Here is a 15,503-nt window from a genome sequence, read left to right as displayed (position 1 = left end):
GGCATATAAGGGTGCTGCGGCGCGGCGCGGCGCTGTGTCCTCGGTTTGCGTCGGCCTATTGTGTGGTGTTTCACGCTTCTTGTGTGGCCTTCGCAGTGGAGCGGAGCGCGTCCCCGCGAGTCATGGTGACGAAGGCCGTGTGCGTGCTGAAGGGCGACGGCCCGGTGCAGGGTACCATCCACTTCGAGCAAAAGGCAAGGACCGGCGAGGGGAGACCGGCGGCGAGGCCGTGCCCGCACACCTGTGCCCGGGAGCGGCCGGCGGGGCCTCGGGCCGCCCTCGCCACGCCCCCGGCGCGTGGGTCGGCGGGTCGGCGTCCCCCGGGTCCTCGGCTGTGCGGCGCCCTCCGAGCCGCCAGCCGCGCGCGACCGCGGAGTGCTGAGTCACTGGGCGAGCCCGGCAGCGGTGGTGCGTGGCGAGGCCTGGGCGGGAGTGCAGGGAGGGAACACCCGGCGGCCCCGTGGGTGCCGACCACCGCGAGTTTCGGAGGGAGGAGAGAAAGCGTGGGAGGAAAGCCGGTTGCCCTGGCGCCTTCTCGGCGTCCGTAGGCCCGGGCGGAGACCTGAGGTGCTTGAGGACGCTGTGGCCCTTCTTGCGGGCTCAGTTTTTGGGTCCTGAGATACCGCGGATGCTGAGTTGCGCAGTCTGAGGCCTGGCCGGTCCTTGAGACCCGGGGGCGGCGGATGCGGCTGGGCCGTCTGGGTCTGGTAGCATCCGTATCCCTTTGGGACTTCCTTTCCAGCTTGAGCTCTCTAGTTCAGGGGGTCTGCAGACTGCGGCCCGCGGGCCTAATCTGTCCCGAGGCGGTGTTTGTACAGCCCTCGAGCTGAGTGGCTTTTATATATTTATGCTTTTATATGTTTGTGTTTAAAAGGTCGTGAAAACAAGAGTAGGCGATAGTGATCCTTTACAGAAAAGTTTGCTGACCCCTGCTCTAGGTCAGGGTCATCCTCTAAGGGCAAAGAGGACGGCCCTGGTCAGAGCTCCAAAAGCCAGAGATCATCTAACAGCCTCCCTTGTTGGGGGTTTTCCAGAGGAGTGACTTTTAACTCTGGGTGCACAGCAGACTCATTTGGGGAGCTTTTTAAAATACAGATACCAGGGCTCAACTCCGGATCAATTACATCAAAACCTGATGGGGTGCAGTCTGAGTGTTGCTCTTTTTAAAGCTTCTTAACAGTGCACGGAGGATTGAGAATTCCTTTTGGTAGAGGGTAGTGGATGAGGTTTGGAAGTCCAACGTTAAGAGACCTAGAGTATTTCCATTGCATGGAATTGTCACTTCTGTTCTTGGAGCATTCGTTTAAACAAATTCCCTGTAAAGTGACTTTGAAATTTCTCTACCGGTGGGCCTGTTACTGAGATGGTAGAGGATAAACCTCTGAACAAATCTTGTAAAATAAAGTGTACAGACGTACTCCCTGATAATACTGCAAAACACAGGTGTTGTGAGGAAGGTGCTTGTGATAAGACTGTCCCCCCAAATCTTAGTGAGGTTACCAGTGGGTGGAAAATTGTTTATGTTGGCTTGTTAATCATGAGGGAATATTTAAGATATGAATGAGATTTAGTCGTTAAAGTGGTTTATGGAAATGTGAGAGGGCATGCACAGTAATCTAGGTAAATGTCCCATCTGTGAGATTCAAACGAGAGAGAGCTTATATTTGAGCTTAATTTTTTCCTTTAGGTGGTTTCCAGATTTTCTGGAAAAGGCTCTTTGACATTTGACTGAATTTTGCTGTTTTCATTTGCAAGACTTTGTTTTGTCCATCCTCTTTCCTCTCCACTAGAGAACCTAAGAAGCCTCTGAGGGATTCTTTCCCTGTGGCCATTGAGAAAACGGCTCCTGGTGTTGCATTCAGAAGTTAAACTGGCTTTTCCACCTTCCCTGAGCAGCTTCTATGGCTCCCTCTTTTAAGTTCCAAACTTCATTTTGGTGGTGCCCTTTGTACCTGATAAAGACCCTTGGATATGCAGGTGTATTAAGTTGACAAACTGTATTTCTTGGCCTATTGAGTGTTTAAAATTTTGGATTAGTTTCCAGTTTTCAAAAATCGGAAATTTTCACCTGTAAGTCCAGATTCTTAGCTTCTCTTGAAAAATCTGGAGATCTGCCCATACTGAGCCTTCATTAGTCCAGGGCAACGCTGTGCTGGACCAGTTTACATTCCTCCTGCTTCCCTGACCTGTTTTACTCATTTGACAGTAGCCTGGTCCCTGCAGGGCTGTACCCAGGCAGCTTACTGTTGAACTTCTTGTGCTCTATGCATTACCAATTAAGTGGAGGCTTGGAAGAACCTGCCATGTTTGTCTGTCTGTGCTCTTGATAACGTGGCATGTTTTGGGGAATAACTTTCACATTTGGGGTTTTCCAAAATTAAAGGTTGTACGTAGAAGAATCATAGTGTACCTATTCTCAAAAAGAAACACAAGAGGCAGCAGTTGCCAGGCTACTTCCGTTGAGCAGTGGTATCTAGCCAGTGGAAAGTCCGATCTTCAAGGCTAACACCTCTTGTAATTGTTGGCCCTGGCTTTTTAAAAAACAAAGACACCGTCGTGTATTGCTCTATGGTGTGGATGCTGTGTCTATTTTATTTTACTTCCTCAGATCTCTTTGTAGCTGTAGAAGTAACTTCTTTGATTTCTATATGTAGCATGCAGTACCATTATCCATCACCATTGCCTGAATTGCAGTGTGTTTTTTTTCACCTGCTTTAGTGTTTTGTTGTCCTTTCTTTTTTGGTCTCAGTAGTGGAAAGGTTATCTAGGTTTCAATGCCTGAAAAGACTTGAGAAAGCAGTACTTCTGGTTGGACTAGGATCAGTCCCCCAGGGGCAGTGAGGCGGGATATTTTCTGGCTGTAAATCAAAAATATCCGTGCTGGAAACTGATAAACACCCCTCTGGTGGAGAGTGGGGAACAGGGATCCTAGGGTAGCAAGTTGGATTTTTTTTTTTTCTTTTTAAGGCAAATTTATAGGATTGCTAACATAGAAGAGTGCATGAAGAAAGTAGGGTGCTAAAAAGCGTATGATGTGCTAACATTTGGGTTCAAAAGTTTGATTTGTACACATACACTCACTATGCGCACGTACGACCTATTTGAAGTATTCACATAATAAACAAGAACTTATTCATATTACGTATGAATAGAGTAGTTTAGCAGCTTGCTGGAGGTTCACTGCTAGAAAGTGGCAGACCTGGGATTTGGACACAGATTTTTTGACTCCTGAGTCCATGTTCTTTTCACTTTCCTGTGAGTGGTAAAGAAAATTCAACTGTTTTCTTTGTTCAGAAGCATTTGCTGTCTCAAACTTCTTGCACTTTTCTTTGAATAAAGGAAGATGGGATGGTCGTGGTATCGGGATCCATTACAGGATTGACTGAAGGCGAGCATGGATTCCATGTCCATCAATTTGGAGATAATACACAAGGTGGGTGTTGTGCTGGTTTAGTGACTGACAGTTATTTCACCTAGTAAGATAAACTGAGTAGAGTTACCCCCAAACATTAAAAACTTGCGACAGTTTTTTTAAAAGTCAAGTTAATATGACTACTAAAGTCAATCTCAGGGATAAAAATGGCTTTTGACTCTTCCCTGTGGAATGGAAGGAGGAGTTGATGTTTTGTATCGTGATTATGGGTTGATTATGTAAGAGTCTCAGGTGTGTTTTAAGAAAACAATTGAAAACAACACAGCTTCTTTCTGACCTTCCCCTTTATTCCCAGGTGTTGGTGAGCTGGGGCTTGAGGGCGGGTGTGGCAAGCAGGGTGCATTTATCTGCATAACCCTGCGAGGTAGCTCTGTGCCTCTAGCCTAAGGGCCTTATCGGGGAGGGGCAAGGTACAAACTGATGAGGGGGTGTAAACTGTTCGCGCTTTGGATTGTGCTTCATTTTCTCAAGTTGGGTTTAGAAGCAAGTCAGCAAAAGCTTATGGGTTAAACTGCCGTATTTGAGTAAACTTAGTGTTTAGACTTTTTATGATGAGAATTTAATTCATTTTGCTGGAACGTGTGTGTGTTTATTTTATTGGAGTATAATTGCTTTACAGTGTTGTGTTGGTTTCTGCTGTACAATGAAGTGAATCAGCTATATGTATACATAATATCCCCTCCGTCTTAGAACTCGTTTTTAATGTTCCATAATTTGGTTTCTGTAAATAGTGATTTAATGATCAGATTTGATCCATTTCAACAATTATAAAGTCCTGGGACTTCCCTGGTGGTCCAGTGGGTAAGACTCCACGCTCCCAATGCAGAGGGCCCGGGTTGGATCCCTGGTTGGGGAACTAGATCCCGCATGCATGCTGCAACTAAGAGTCTACATGCCGCAACGAAGACCCGGTGCAGCCAAAATAAATTATTAATCTAAAAAAAAATTCCTCAAGTCGTTTTTTTTTGGTTTTACTGCTTCTGCTTTGGGAGGTGATTGCTCTGTGGCTTCGACTTACTGTGCTACTTTCCGTAACCTGCATGTCTTCTCCCTGGGTAGAGGATGGATAAAAGCTGTAAATGGGAAACTTTCTGTCAGCTGTTGAATGAAGAACCATGTCATGAAAGAGCCTCCTGCATTGTTGTGGTTGTGTTCTATGTGAATGCTATTCCCTGGTGCACTGGAGTGCCATTTTTACAGAATACAGTCTGAATGCCCCCGAGTTGTGCCGGGCAGCAGCCCTTGGATTAAGGTGCCGTTTTATGTTCTGCATGCACAAAAGTAAAGGCCATAAACGGGAGAGCTGCCTGGTAGTATGTTGCTGGGGAGATAAGTTTTTTGTAGTTGAGGTGTGCTGTTGTCGTATGAAGTAGGATCATAATCATGGGATTTTAATAGAAGAACCGAACCATTTAAGATCAGGTCTTGGCCTTCTCATTTTACAGAGCAGTGAAGAAACCAAAGCCCAGAGAAGGGTATTAATTTAACTTTACCAGTGTTACACAGTAGTTAGAATTTGTCTTTACTCCCTGCCCATTTTGTTTAACGTGTTGCTTTCTGTTTTTATTAGCCTAGAAGTCACAGTGTGGGTCAGTACTTTCTCCATTTGAGGTTTTTAGCAATGACCAGTTTCTTTTTAGAACGTATTTTGGAATTTTGATTCATAATTTAGCTACTTTTTTTTGTTTTTGTTTTGTAAACAGGCTGTACCAGTGCAGGTCCTCACTTTAATCCTCTATCCAAAAAACACGGTGGGCCAGAGGATGAAGAGAGGTGAGTGACCTTAACTCTTTTTGAAATAATAGCGACGGCTTTGAGGGGGCAGTATGGGTATACGACTTGCAAACTGCATGCTAAGATAATTGCACCTCTGCTCTTGAGTTTGTTGCCCCCATGTAACCCCTTGCCCCCAAGTGCTGGAATGGCTTACTCCTTGGGCTAAGGAATTGACAAATAGGGACACTTAAAACGATTTGGTTTTGTAGCATTTATTGAATATAGAGCTCATACAAGTGTCAAAGGGAACTAATACAGGAAATGTCATGAATAACAGTACTGTCAACCACTAGCAAAATAAACCATTGTGAAACACTGGAAGGTTTGTAGATAAAAATTTGTTATTGAAAATTCAGTGAGACTCCCATTTGTATATGTTTGTTTTCTGAGAGCCTTTCAGGAAAATATTAAATTTAAGGACAAGGATTAATTTATTTTTATATCAGAGGCCCTAGGGGCATAGCTCTCTTAGCCATGCCAGGAATTAACAGGCATAACTCAGTAACTTAGAGTTTACCCTTTGGTCCTTTACCTCTGACATTAGAGGTGCACCCCATCCCACCACTCTTCCCAGAGCATTGCTGTATAGATTTGAAGCCTGTGTTTGAAGAGCTGTGTGTCTAGAACATCTAGTTACTTGTTTTTAAACTTACATGTTTTCAAGGTTTTGTCGGTCTGGAAAAGTGGGTTCTATTTGATATAGACTATATCCACCTCTTAGCCCACCCTTATATATCTGACTCAGTCCATTTTTAATTTAGCTCATGAACTAAAGTTAAATAGAAACCAGTCCTAATCCCTCTAACGCTTTTTCAATGTTAGGCATGTTGGAGACCTGGGCAATGTGAAGGCTGACCAAAATGGTGTGGCCGAAGTGTGTATTGCAGATTGTATAATCTCACTCTCCGGAGACCATTCCATCATTGGTCGCACAATGGTGGTAAGTGTTCATATAATAATAATATGCATAAAATTTCTTCTAACACATGGTCATGTATGTTTTCATGATTATTAGTCCTGGTTTCTAAGGATCCATATAAATTGTACTTTTAGTTCAGATTAGGAAAAGCAATTATTTTATTGGATGATTACAGTGAAGATGAATTAATGATCTGGGTCAGTTAAGAACACTGTTTTGCTAAGATGCGGTAATAAAGTAGATTACATTTGATCATATTAATTAGATCTGTGTTACAGAAACAGGAGTGGTCTTTATCTAGTTTTTAAATGGCCAGACCTCCTTGCCACTACTGGGTTTCCCCCTTGTAGTTAACTAGAGCATCTTAAGTCTGAAATCGGATGGACCTCAATACTAATATTCATTCATGTCTGCAGGTTATCATCACTTGCTTAATATGTGGGAAGCAGTTGCCCCAAGTTACGTAGAGCTGCATCTGGTTCATACAGAACACCACCTAGGATAGGCTCCCTTTTGCCTGCCCCAGAGGACAGTTAACATTCAGTAGACACCTCCTTTCAGTTGACCCTTTTATTCTTAGAATTTTCTCCACCTGTAGTTGTGAAGCAGAAAAATCACGTATCAGTGTTTGATGAGCAAAATTTAAAATACTGCTGCTTGAATACGTCAAGATATTTTTAGGATTACCTCTTATTTATGGGTCCGTAATTAGGCATGATTTTGATGTTTTTTGTTATTCACTTTTTTTTCCCCCAAAGCAATTTATACAATAGAAGAATGACTACTGTAACTGAGATTACTAGAATTTCTCATGTTGGATTCAGCATGTGGCAGCCGTGTAACCTAATTGTATGGGTTTTTTGTATTTCATTTAGAGATAGCACTGCTTACCTAGTGTTTAAGGGTAACTATTTCTTTGCATCAAGAAAAAGCTTTGAGTAGTAGTTTCTACTTTTTACTACTAAATATTAGCATACTTTCCTCCTAGTAAAAATGTTATTTTCTAATATTAAATGGTTCTTAAAAGTCTTTCGGGTATTGTTGAGAAGAGATGCTAATTGCTTGATAGCCCTAAGTTAATGTGTTCTTAAAATTTTTTAAAGGTCCATGAAAAACCAGATGACTTGGGCAGAGGTGGAAATGAAGAAAGTACAAAGACAGGAAACGCTGGAAGTCGTTTGGCCTGTGGTGTAATTGGGATCGCCCCATAAACATTCCCTAGGAGGTGGTCTTGAGTCCTAGTAACTCATATGTTATCTTGCTAGTTGTAGAAATTTAACTAGATAAACATTAAACACCGTAACCTTAAAAGTGTATTTTGTGTGACCTTTAATTGCTTTAAGTACCTGTAATGAGAACTGATTTATGATCACTTGAAGATTTGTATAAGACTCATACTCAAAGTGTCTGTTTCAATGGTCTCTGTATTTTGCCAAACTTAGTCACATATGGATATTATTTGTCTGAATTTCTTCAGTTCTCACTCAAGCCTGCAATAAACATTTTCTGTGGCACTGTATTTTGAGCCTATTAAAGTATCTAAATTGAAATTCTAAATTAGCTCTGATACTCATACACAGAGCTTGAATGGAACAGATTTAGTAATATGTTGACGGGTATTAACTATTTCATAGAGCTCTTTTTTGAAAGTGTTTGTTTTAAATGAGATCAAAATGTTTAAAATTTTAGCAACTGGTACATTTAGCTAAGACTAAGCTGAACTTTAATCTCAGACAAATAGGCTATCCTTTGTTAGCTTTAGGGAAATTAAAGTGGTACCTTTATTTTAAAAAGTAGATGTTATGGTTGAAGAGAGCCCTTTGATAACTTTCAGTGAAATTGTGAATGGCAAGTTAGTTAGAGCCTCAGGTAGCTGAGAAGACTTACCTACCTGTCAAATAGCACATACTCCATTTTTGTAGAACCGTGAACTTTTAGTTTATAATAAAAGTAGAGGTTGGCACAATCTGCTTTCAGATAAGCTCCTTAAAGAAATCATTATGCCACTGTAAGGTGGAAGCAAAGAAATGTTTGATTGTGGGTTCTGACTGTTTGTTTAAATACAAGAACTGACACACCCAGTTAGTGAATTCAAGTCTTTCTCTTAATGGAAATATGTACCTGTAAGAGAATGCTTTTAAGTGAAGTGTTAATCTAACTCAGGTTTGACTGTGGGTTATAGTTGTTTATTAATTGAAAATTATGGAATATTACTTCTGAGAGAGAAGCCAGATAAGCAACAGTTTTGGTTGGTCATAAATTATATGATGGACTTTATCAAGCGAAGATCACTTAGGAGAGGAAAAGCTAATTTAGAGTAAGAATTTGTAGTGTTTGTTTGTTTTCAAAGTTTGAAATTGGTGGTAACAGAATGCTCACAATAATGGTTACAACTACCATCAGGTAGGGGATTTAAAAACAAACACTAACAGATTTCATAATGTACAGTTTTGTTACATAAATGGGATAAGACTCAAATACAGGACTTGCTTGTGTCCTTTAAAGCCTCAAGTGTAATTACTGCCACTTGGTACTTCTGGGGTTTTGTCATGTGCAAATAGGGTGACCTTAATACTTGCAATTGGGAATACAGGGCTGCGAGTCCTTGAAATCTGAACACTAATCAATCAGGTGTATATTTATTTCCAAAAGCAGTTTCAGGTGGGACTTTTAAAAACTTCTCAGTGGGCCAACATAAAACTGAGGATAAATTTTATAACTCAAGTCTGCATATATGAAACTGGATTTTCTCTTACTTTCCAAAGGCCGGGACTCAAGAACATTGCCCTAGATAAATACATCTTCCCCCATCAAAACAAAGGTCTTGCTGCAGAAAACTCAAAACCAAAGTAATAAAGCAGCTTCGCCTGGGGATGAGGGTAAAGAAAAAAATCTGTTCCGCACACTGAAACTAGGACAGTTTAAAAATATGATTTAAGAAGAAAAAAAGCTTCAAGGCCATAAATACTTGGATTATGTTAACGGTCTTTTCCTTGGCACTAGGTAAGCAGCTTTATGTAACTGCTTTTCTGTACTATTTCAGGTATAGGTTTGATTTGGCTTTGGATGTCTTCATGTAATAGCTCTTGGATAACCTACAACTATTTTTCCTAGTTAACCCAACAATTTTAAGGAAAAGAGAGAAAGTACTTTATAAGTGGCAAAAAGTTCAGTTTACCTCTGCCCAGCAGGGGACTTTAAAAAATGGTAAAGAAAGGCAACAGGCAAGGCTTGTAGAAACAATAGGTTGCATTTAAGTCCTTAAACAGATAAGACAAAAAGCTTTTAGGTTGCAAATACTAACCTTGATTTCTTTCACCCTTTTGAAAAATTTAATGGGATGGTTAAGAAAAACACCCGACCTTCTAAATAAGTAATACCCAGGCAATCAGATAATTTATAGTACAACGGGTAATGCTGGGGTCCAGTTTTTCCCCCCGGCGAAAAAATTTTTTTACAATTATTTAGGGCAACATTTACCACAAAGCCAATGGCAAAAAAAGACCTTGACTGAATTCCAAAACAAGCTTTTCAGTTAACATTAAAACCATTAACCTTTGCCTTATGATTGAAATGCTAAAAATAAAAAATATTACAAATGAAGTGTTTGAGAATAACTACATAAAGATGTCTATTTCCATCAAATATACAAGTCTAATTTAGACTCCAACACAGTATTAACAGCTCAAACTTTGATGGTGAACAATCCTTTTCCACCTTAATGCAGTGTAGGAAGAATAGCACACATTAAAGTTTGTTACGAAAATAGAGTTTATTAAAAACATCCCTATTGTTTTTGAGGAGCTTTCACCGTTACCTTGTCTTAAATTAAAAAAAAAAAAAAAATAGAGAGCACTTCTAATTACGATTTGTAAACTTTTTAAAGTCAAAACTTTTAAAAAGTTACAGCAAAAAGGGTAATATTTATTCATATTTTCAGTATTTTTTGTTATTTTGTGGCTATTTTTAAATAGAAGGGAAGCAATCAAATTGCTTACAATTCCCCACCAACTACTGCGGGGCTGTGATATAGCAGGAGCAAGTATAATACAGCATCTGTACACTTCAAGCTCTACACTCCAGGAAGTGTCACTGTCACATGTGGACAAATTCCAGTCTCTAACGAGGAGCCTCGGCTGCTGAGCCAGAATCCTTTTCAGGTTCAACGGATGAGGTAGCCTCAGCAGGTAACTCTTCAGAAGGTTTTACAACTGCAGACTCAGACTCCCCCTTATCAAGTTCTGAAACAGTGTCTACATTTCCCACTTGACTAATGGGAGGTTCAACGGTTTTGTTACCGCCTGCCCTGTCTGTCACCTCAGGCTTCTCCTTGCCTCGGTTTTCCTCCTTCTCTCTACGAGACTCTCTATCTCTAGAATCTCTCTCTCTGTCCCGATGCCCACTAGAGCGTCTATTCCTCTCTTCCAAGTCTCTGTGCCTGTCCCGGTCAGGGCTCCTTCTTCCCCACTCTCTCCTTTCACGATTACTATTCTCTCTATCATCATTACGGTTCCCATACCGTTCCCGGTCATTTTCCACCCTATTTCCAAAAGATCTTCTTCCAAACCTTTCTTGGTCTCTACCTGAAGTGAACTGCTGCCTGTTATCGTTTCTAAACGGCTGTGGCTGCGTCGGCGGCTGCGGCTGCGATGGCTGCGTCGGTGGCTGTTGCTGCGGCTGCGGTGCCGGCGGCGGCTGCTGCGGCGGTGGCTGCCTTCCGTCTCTGTCCTCGGGACCCCCTGGGCCTGGCCCTGGGCCCCCGAGCCCTGGCACTCCACCGGGCCGGACAAAGGGGCCATGGGGAGGAAAGGGACCTTTCATTCCATGAGGCGGAGGCATCCCAAAGCCCCCGGGGCCTGGTGGCGGACCTCTATGCATCATATGTGGAGGCATGGGACGAGGCGGCATCAGAGGAAAGCGTGGCAGGTGAGGCGGAGGCATTCCTGGCGGGCGCTGGAGTGGGATCAGGCCAGGTCGGGCACCAAGAAGACCAGTGGATGGGGCTTGGAGCCCAATTACAGGGCCAGGTGCAACTCCTTGAGTACCTGCAAGGCAATAAAAATTAAAGTGTAAATAAAATAACATAGAAGACAGCATATTCTATTTTCAATTATTTCCTGTGGAGCTTGAAGCAAAATGAAATTCAACCCCAAACCTTCAAATTTCATACTGTTTGCCTGTCTACCTAGCAGAAAAATGTGAGGGCCCAGTAACAACCCAGGGCAAGCAGTCCTGGAGATACATACTATGTATACACATCTACCTAATATAGGTACAGGTCAAAAGAAGCTGCAAAAAGAAATTGTAATATACCAAATTTTGGAAAGAGTATGTCAGAATCTCCTTGTATAGCCTTGACTAGTAGCTGTTTACCACTCAAAATACTTGAGAAACACATGTGCGCTGAGATAAAAGAACTGAACTAATGAGATAAAGAACTGAACTATTTGACCCAACTGAAGGTTGTTTCAGGTGTACTCTTAGAAGAAAACTTCTTACTCTAAGTCTTAATTTGACTTTTTATTAGGAAAAAATGGGATCAATGACCCAGAAAATCCAGTGAAGAGGGAGGTTTCTTTGATTCCGTGTCATTAAAATGCTTTGTGCAGTTATTATGCAGTATTAGTTTATAAAGATCCATACACAAATGTAGAGTTTATTTTTACAAGTCCCTCTGCAAAGCACGGCATAACGTGTAAACTGCTACGCCGAAATGACTGCTGAACAATGCTGAGTGCTCAGCCAGTCACCTTCTATTCACTTTCCCAAAGGTGGCAAAACTGATGAAGTTAGTGCTGCTGCTGAAAGTGACAATGACTTACTTTATTTCCCATTTACAGGAGGGTTTGCTTATGCTTTAAGAGTCAAACAAATTCAACCCATCATTTATAATAACATGGAAAAGGAGGATCTGTGTGGTTCACAACTTAAGTTAACAGGTATCATGGTCTCTCTCAATTTATTTCTCTGCAAATATAAACATCACAAGGCAAATACTATGACCAACAAGAGTTATTCTAATAAAGGAAAATGTTCCAGATATTGTCACAATGTCCCATTTACCCATGTACTGCAGAACTGCCTTTGAGCAAGTTGTGGGTTATGACCATCAACTGGCAATGGTGAGAAAAATGCTTGCGTGACACTGACAGAAAACCCACCAGAGAGCAAACCCAATACTTCTTCATCTTTTTGTCCCCAGCATCATATTATTTTATGTTTACAGTTTCAATCACTTCCACTCACTTCAGCAAACATTTAACAAGTCCTATTTGCTCCTAGATTTTCTGTATAAACAATTAATACTAATATGATAGACAAGAATTTCTACTTCAGTTTTTGTTCCTCAGGACATATGGTCCAATACTATCCTGTCAGACTTAGGCACTAAATAGAGTAGATGGGAAAATGTATGTGTATCAGTTTATAACTCTTAACATGAAGACTCACCACTTTGGTACTTACTTAAAAAGAGTACTTTCTTTTAAATGCTTCAAGAGAAATACATTCAGTGAAAAGGATCTCACATAGGAGCAACCTTGGACACATGCCTCAGAAATGGGGAAAATAATATCTGCCTCTTGTTGAGATTAAATGGGATAAAGTACATAAGCATGAGCTCAGAGCTTGGCACACAGTTAAGTGCTGAAATTATTATTCTACACATCTATTTTGACAGATGATAAGTATCCTAACACTAAATATTTCACTTTGCAAAAACACAAGTTTTCTTTTCTGATCATTGAGATCTTACTGGCCTCTCCTGGTCCCCCAATATCCACCACTGTTCAGAGTCAAGCACTTTGGTAACTGGGAAAAAATTATGCTTCCATATGTCAGGCCTAAAGTTGAGAAATGCTAATTACCATAGTGAAAAGCCAGAAATGATGAATTGGATGAACAAGGCAAAGACCCCACAGACTCTTTACACTCTCCTTAGGAAATCCCAGACAATGAACATATTACAGAGCTTATACTATGATCTCAGCCTGATATAAAATTCATGGCAAACTAACATTCTTCATATCATTTAGTGAACATATATTGAGTACATACCATACAGGGGACAACAAGGCACCTAAGATATGTCCTTGCTCCCACTTTTTAAAGAAATCGTAGAGCCGCAACATTTGTGGACTTTAACTCAAAACAAGCAACATAAAATGTGCGCACCCATGTACAGCCTCCTTCAAGAGAGTCATCATATAGAGAAGCACTTCAACAAACCGAACTTTACTTTCCCACCAGCTTTACTCAAGGATGAAAACGGTAAATTTTTACTGTTAAAGACTTGCTGTGGCACATTCCAGTGTCTAACTATATGCTCAAGGGGCCAAAAGCAAGTTTTTAAATAACACTAGAAAAATGGGGGAGGGGTTCAAAGCATCTTATTGTAACAAAAGAATTAAGTTCAGCTGAACCTTTAAGAGGAAACAGACCTTTGCAGGACAATGGGAAGGTCCTATTCCTGATTTCCCCATAATGATGGCTTCCTCAGCTACCAAACTGACAGCTGCCAAAGGAAGCAAGGCCAACCTCAATCTTGTACAGAAGAGAGCAAATGGGCAATGATTCTTTATAAAATATAAACCGATCTGTAGCAACACATCTCTAAGTTTTTTTATAACATGCATTTGAGGGTACATACAGGTTGATTTAACAGGGTTAACTTTTACAGTACCCATATATTTAAAACTCCTACAAAGCACATTTTTTATAAAGAGAAAAACATAGCCTAATTCATCTATTCCATATATGTGGATATTTATATTTGGGATTTACTTAAAATATTATTCACTCAAATTCTTTCCCTCTTTTGTAAATAAGCTCATTTCCTTTTAACCCTTTATGGACCAACAAAGTTTACAGATTCCCCCAACAGAATTCCCATAGCTCCAAATGTTGGCCTTCAGACCACAGAAGTGGTGGAATTAGGTATTTTTTTCTCATCTGTTGTTTTGCAGTGAACAAAAAAGTACTGCTTTTATAATAACAGTTATATTTAATTAAAAAATATATCAGGTGGCATAAGCCCTTGGTAGGCATAAGAGCTGAATTTCATTTTTATTTTTATTAGGAAAGCTGTCATGATGCATATACCAATGGAATACACAGTGAGTTACCAAGTCTAAAGGACATTCAAAGCAATTATTCATTTTATTTGGAAGTATGACGTGAAATACCTGACAAGTTTTCTAGAGTTACAAACTTAAAAAAATTCATTTATTCATACATATGTTGAACATCTAGGCTTTACATTATTAACACATTTAACGTGCTGGGGATATAAAGATTAAAAAAAATAATAATCTTTTCCTTCAAACAGGACATAACCTAGTAGAAAGACAAATGTCAATTGCTATAGGAGGTGGCACACACTATTATGGTGACAAAGGTGGAACTGACAAAGTCAGTGTGTGTGAATCTGAGCAGGAGTCCCGGGGAATGTCTGAATTGGGTCCCAAAGGAAAGGAAGAACATTCAAGGCCAATGTAAGGAAGGGCATTACTGGTTAAAGAGAACAGCGGCTTCTGGAGAGGCCTATTATTATTAGCAAAGTGAAGCAGTAAAGTGTGTTGTTCTGAGAATTGCAACAGAATGTCTTTTGATGAAAATCAAGGAGAGAAAAGCTGAGGTTTACTATTGAAGCAGCTAGAATGAATCTGTATGAATACAGATTGCTACCAATTAAAAAAGAAAAAAATGAGGTTTGTGAGGCTGAACAGTTAGGCCGGGGCAATCCAGGTCTTATATGCCATGAAAAGGAACCTGGACTTTGATCTAGAGTGGTGGGAAAGCCACGGAGGAATTTTTAGCAGGGATGATCCTCATGTGCATTTCTGAAAGACCCCTCCGGCAAATAGTATACAGGAAAGCAAGGAGGCAGAGGACACTGAAGAGTAGTTAGACTCTTATTCCAAGAATCTAGGGAAGAGAGGTGAGAGACAACGGAACGAGGTGCGAGAGACGAAGAACAGGTTTCAGCCCTTTAGTTGGCAGGACCGGCAGAATATAAGAGATGGAGGAACATATAGCTCTCTGCTTCGAATGAGTGGGTGAAGGCATCAACTCAATGCAGGAATTTGGAAGGAGAAGCAATTTTTGGAGACAGACAACAAATTTCACATGTTAATACTGAGAGTTGGAGGGGCCTAGGCTACCCCTGGTGGAAATGTGCTGAAGTGATTGATTAAATGTACAGAGCTCAGAAGAGCCATGGTGTTAACTTATCCAGAACATGGATGAAACAAAAAAGGGAAGAGTTCAGACCTGGGGAAACTCACACTATAGATAGAAGACTCCAAATTTCCTATACAGCAAGATTTTAAGGCAGACGAAAAAAGTGACAGCCCCAAATGTCTCTATTTAAATTCA

The 15,503-nt window shown here is 40.8% G+C and overlaps 2 protein-coding genes across 4 annotated transcripts in view; one reads left to right on the top strand and one right to left on the bottom strand.

The window, feature by feature from the left end:
• The first annotated feature begins 19 nt into the window (after positions 1-19).
• On the top strand, positions 20-7,442 carry SOD1 (superoxide dismutase 1). Its single transcript, XM_061192919.1, has 5 exons — positions 20-194; positions 3,340-3,433; positions 5,137-5,206; positions 6,032-6,149; positions 7,232-7,442. Exons 1-5 carry the CDS (start codon positions 123-125, stop codon positions 7,337-7,339), a joined length of 462 nt encoding a protein of 153 aa, XP_061048902.1. The 5' UTR covers positions 20-122; the 3' UTR covers positions 7,340-7,442.
• Positions 7,443-10,031: 2,589 nt separating this feature from the next.
• Positions 10,032-15,503, bottom strand: part of SCAF4 (SR-related CTD associated factor 4) — a 56,862-nt gene continuing 51,390 nt past the window's right edge. For all 3 annotated transcript variants that reach the window (XM_061192916.1, XM_061192917.1, XM_061192918.1), the window contains one exon: positions 10,032-11,173. In XM_061192916.1, the coding sequence (XP_061048899.1) occupies positions 10,248-11,173 (926 nt within the window). In that variant the 3' untranslated portion in view covers positions 10,032-10,247. The remainder of the gene's footprint in view (positions 11,174-15,503) is intronic.

The sequence above is a fragment of the Eubalaena glacialis genome, chromosome 6, assembly GCF_028564815.1.
Source record: "Eubalaena glacialis isolate mEubGla1 chromosome 6, mEubGla1.1.hap2.+ XY, whole genome shotgun sequence".
Lineage (NCBI taxonomy): Eukaryota > Metazoa > Chordata > Mammalia > Artiodactyla > Balaenidae > Eubalaena > Eubalaena glacialis.
This window is presented reverse-complemented; position numbering and strand designations above follow the sequence as displayed.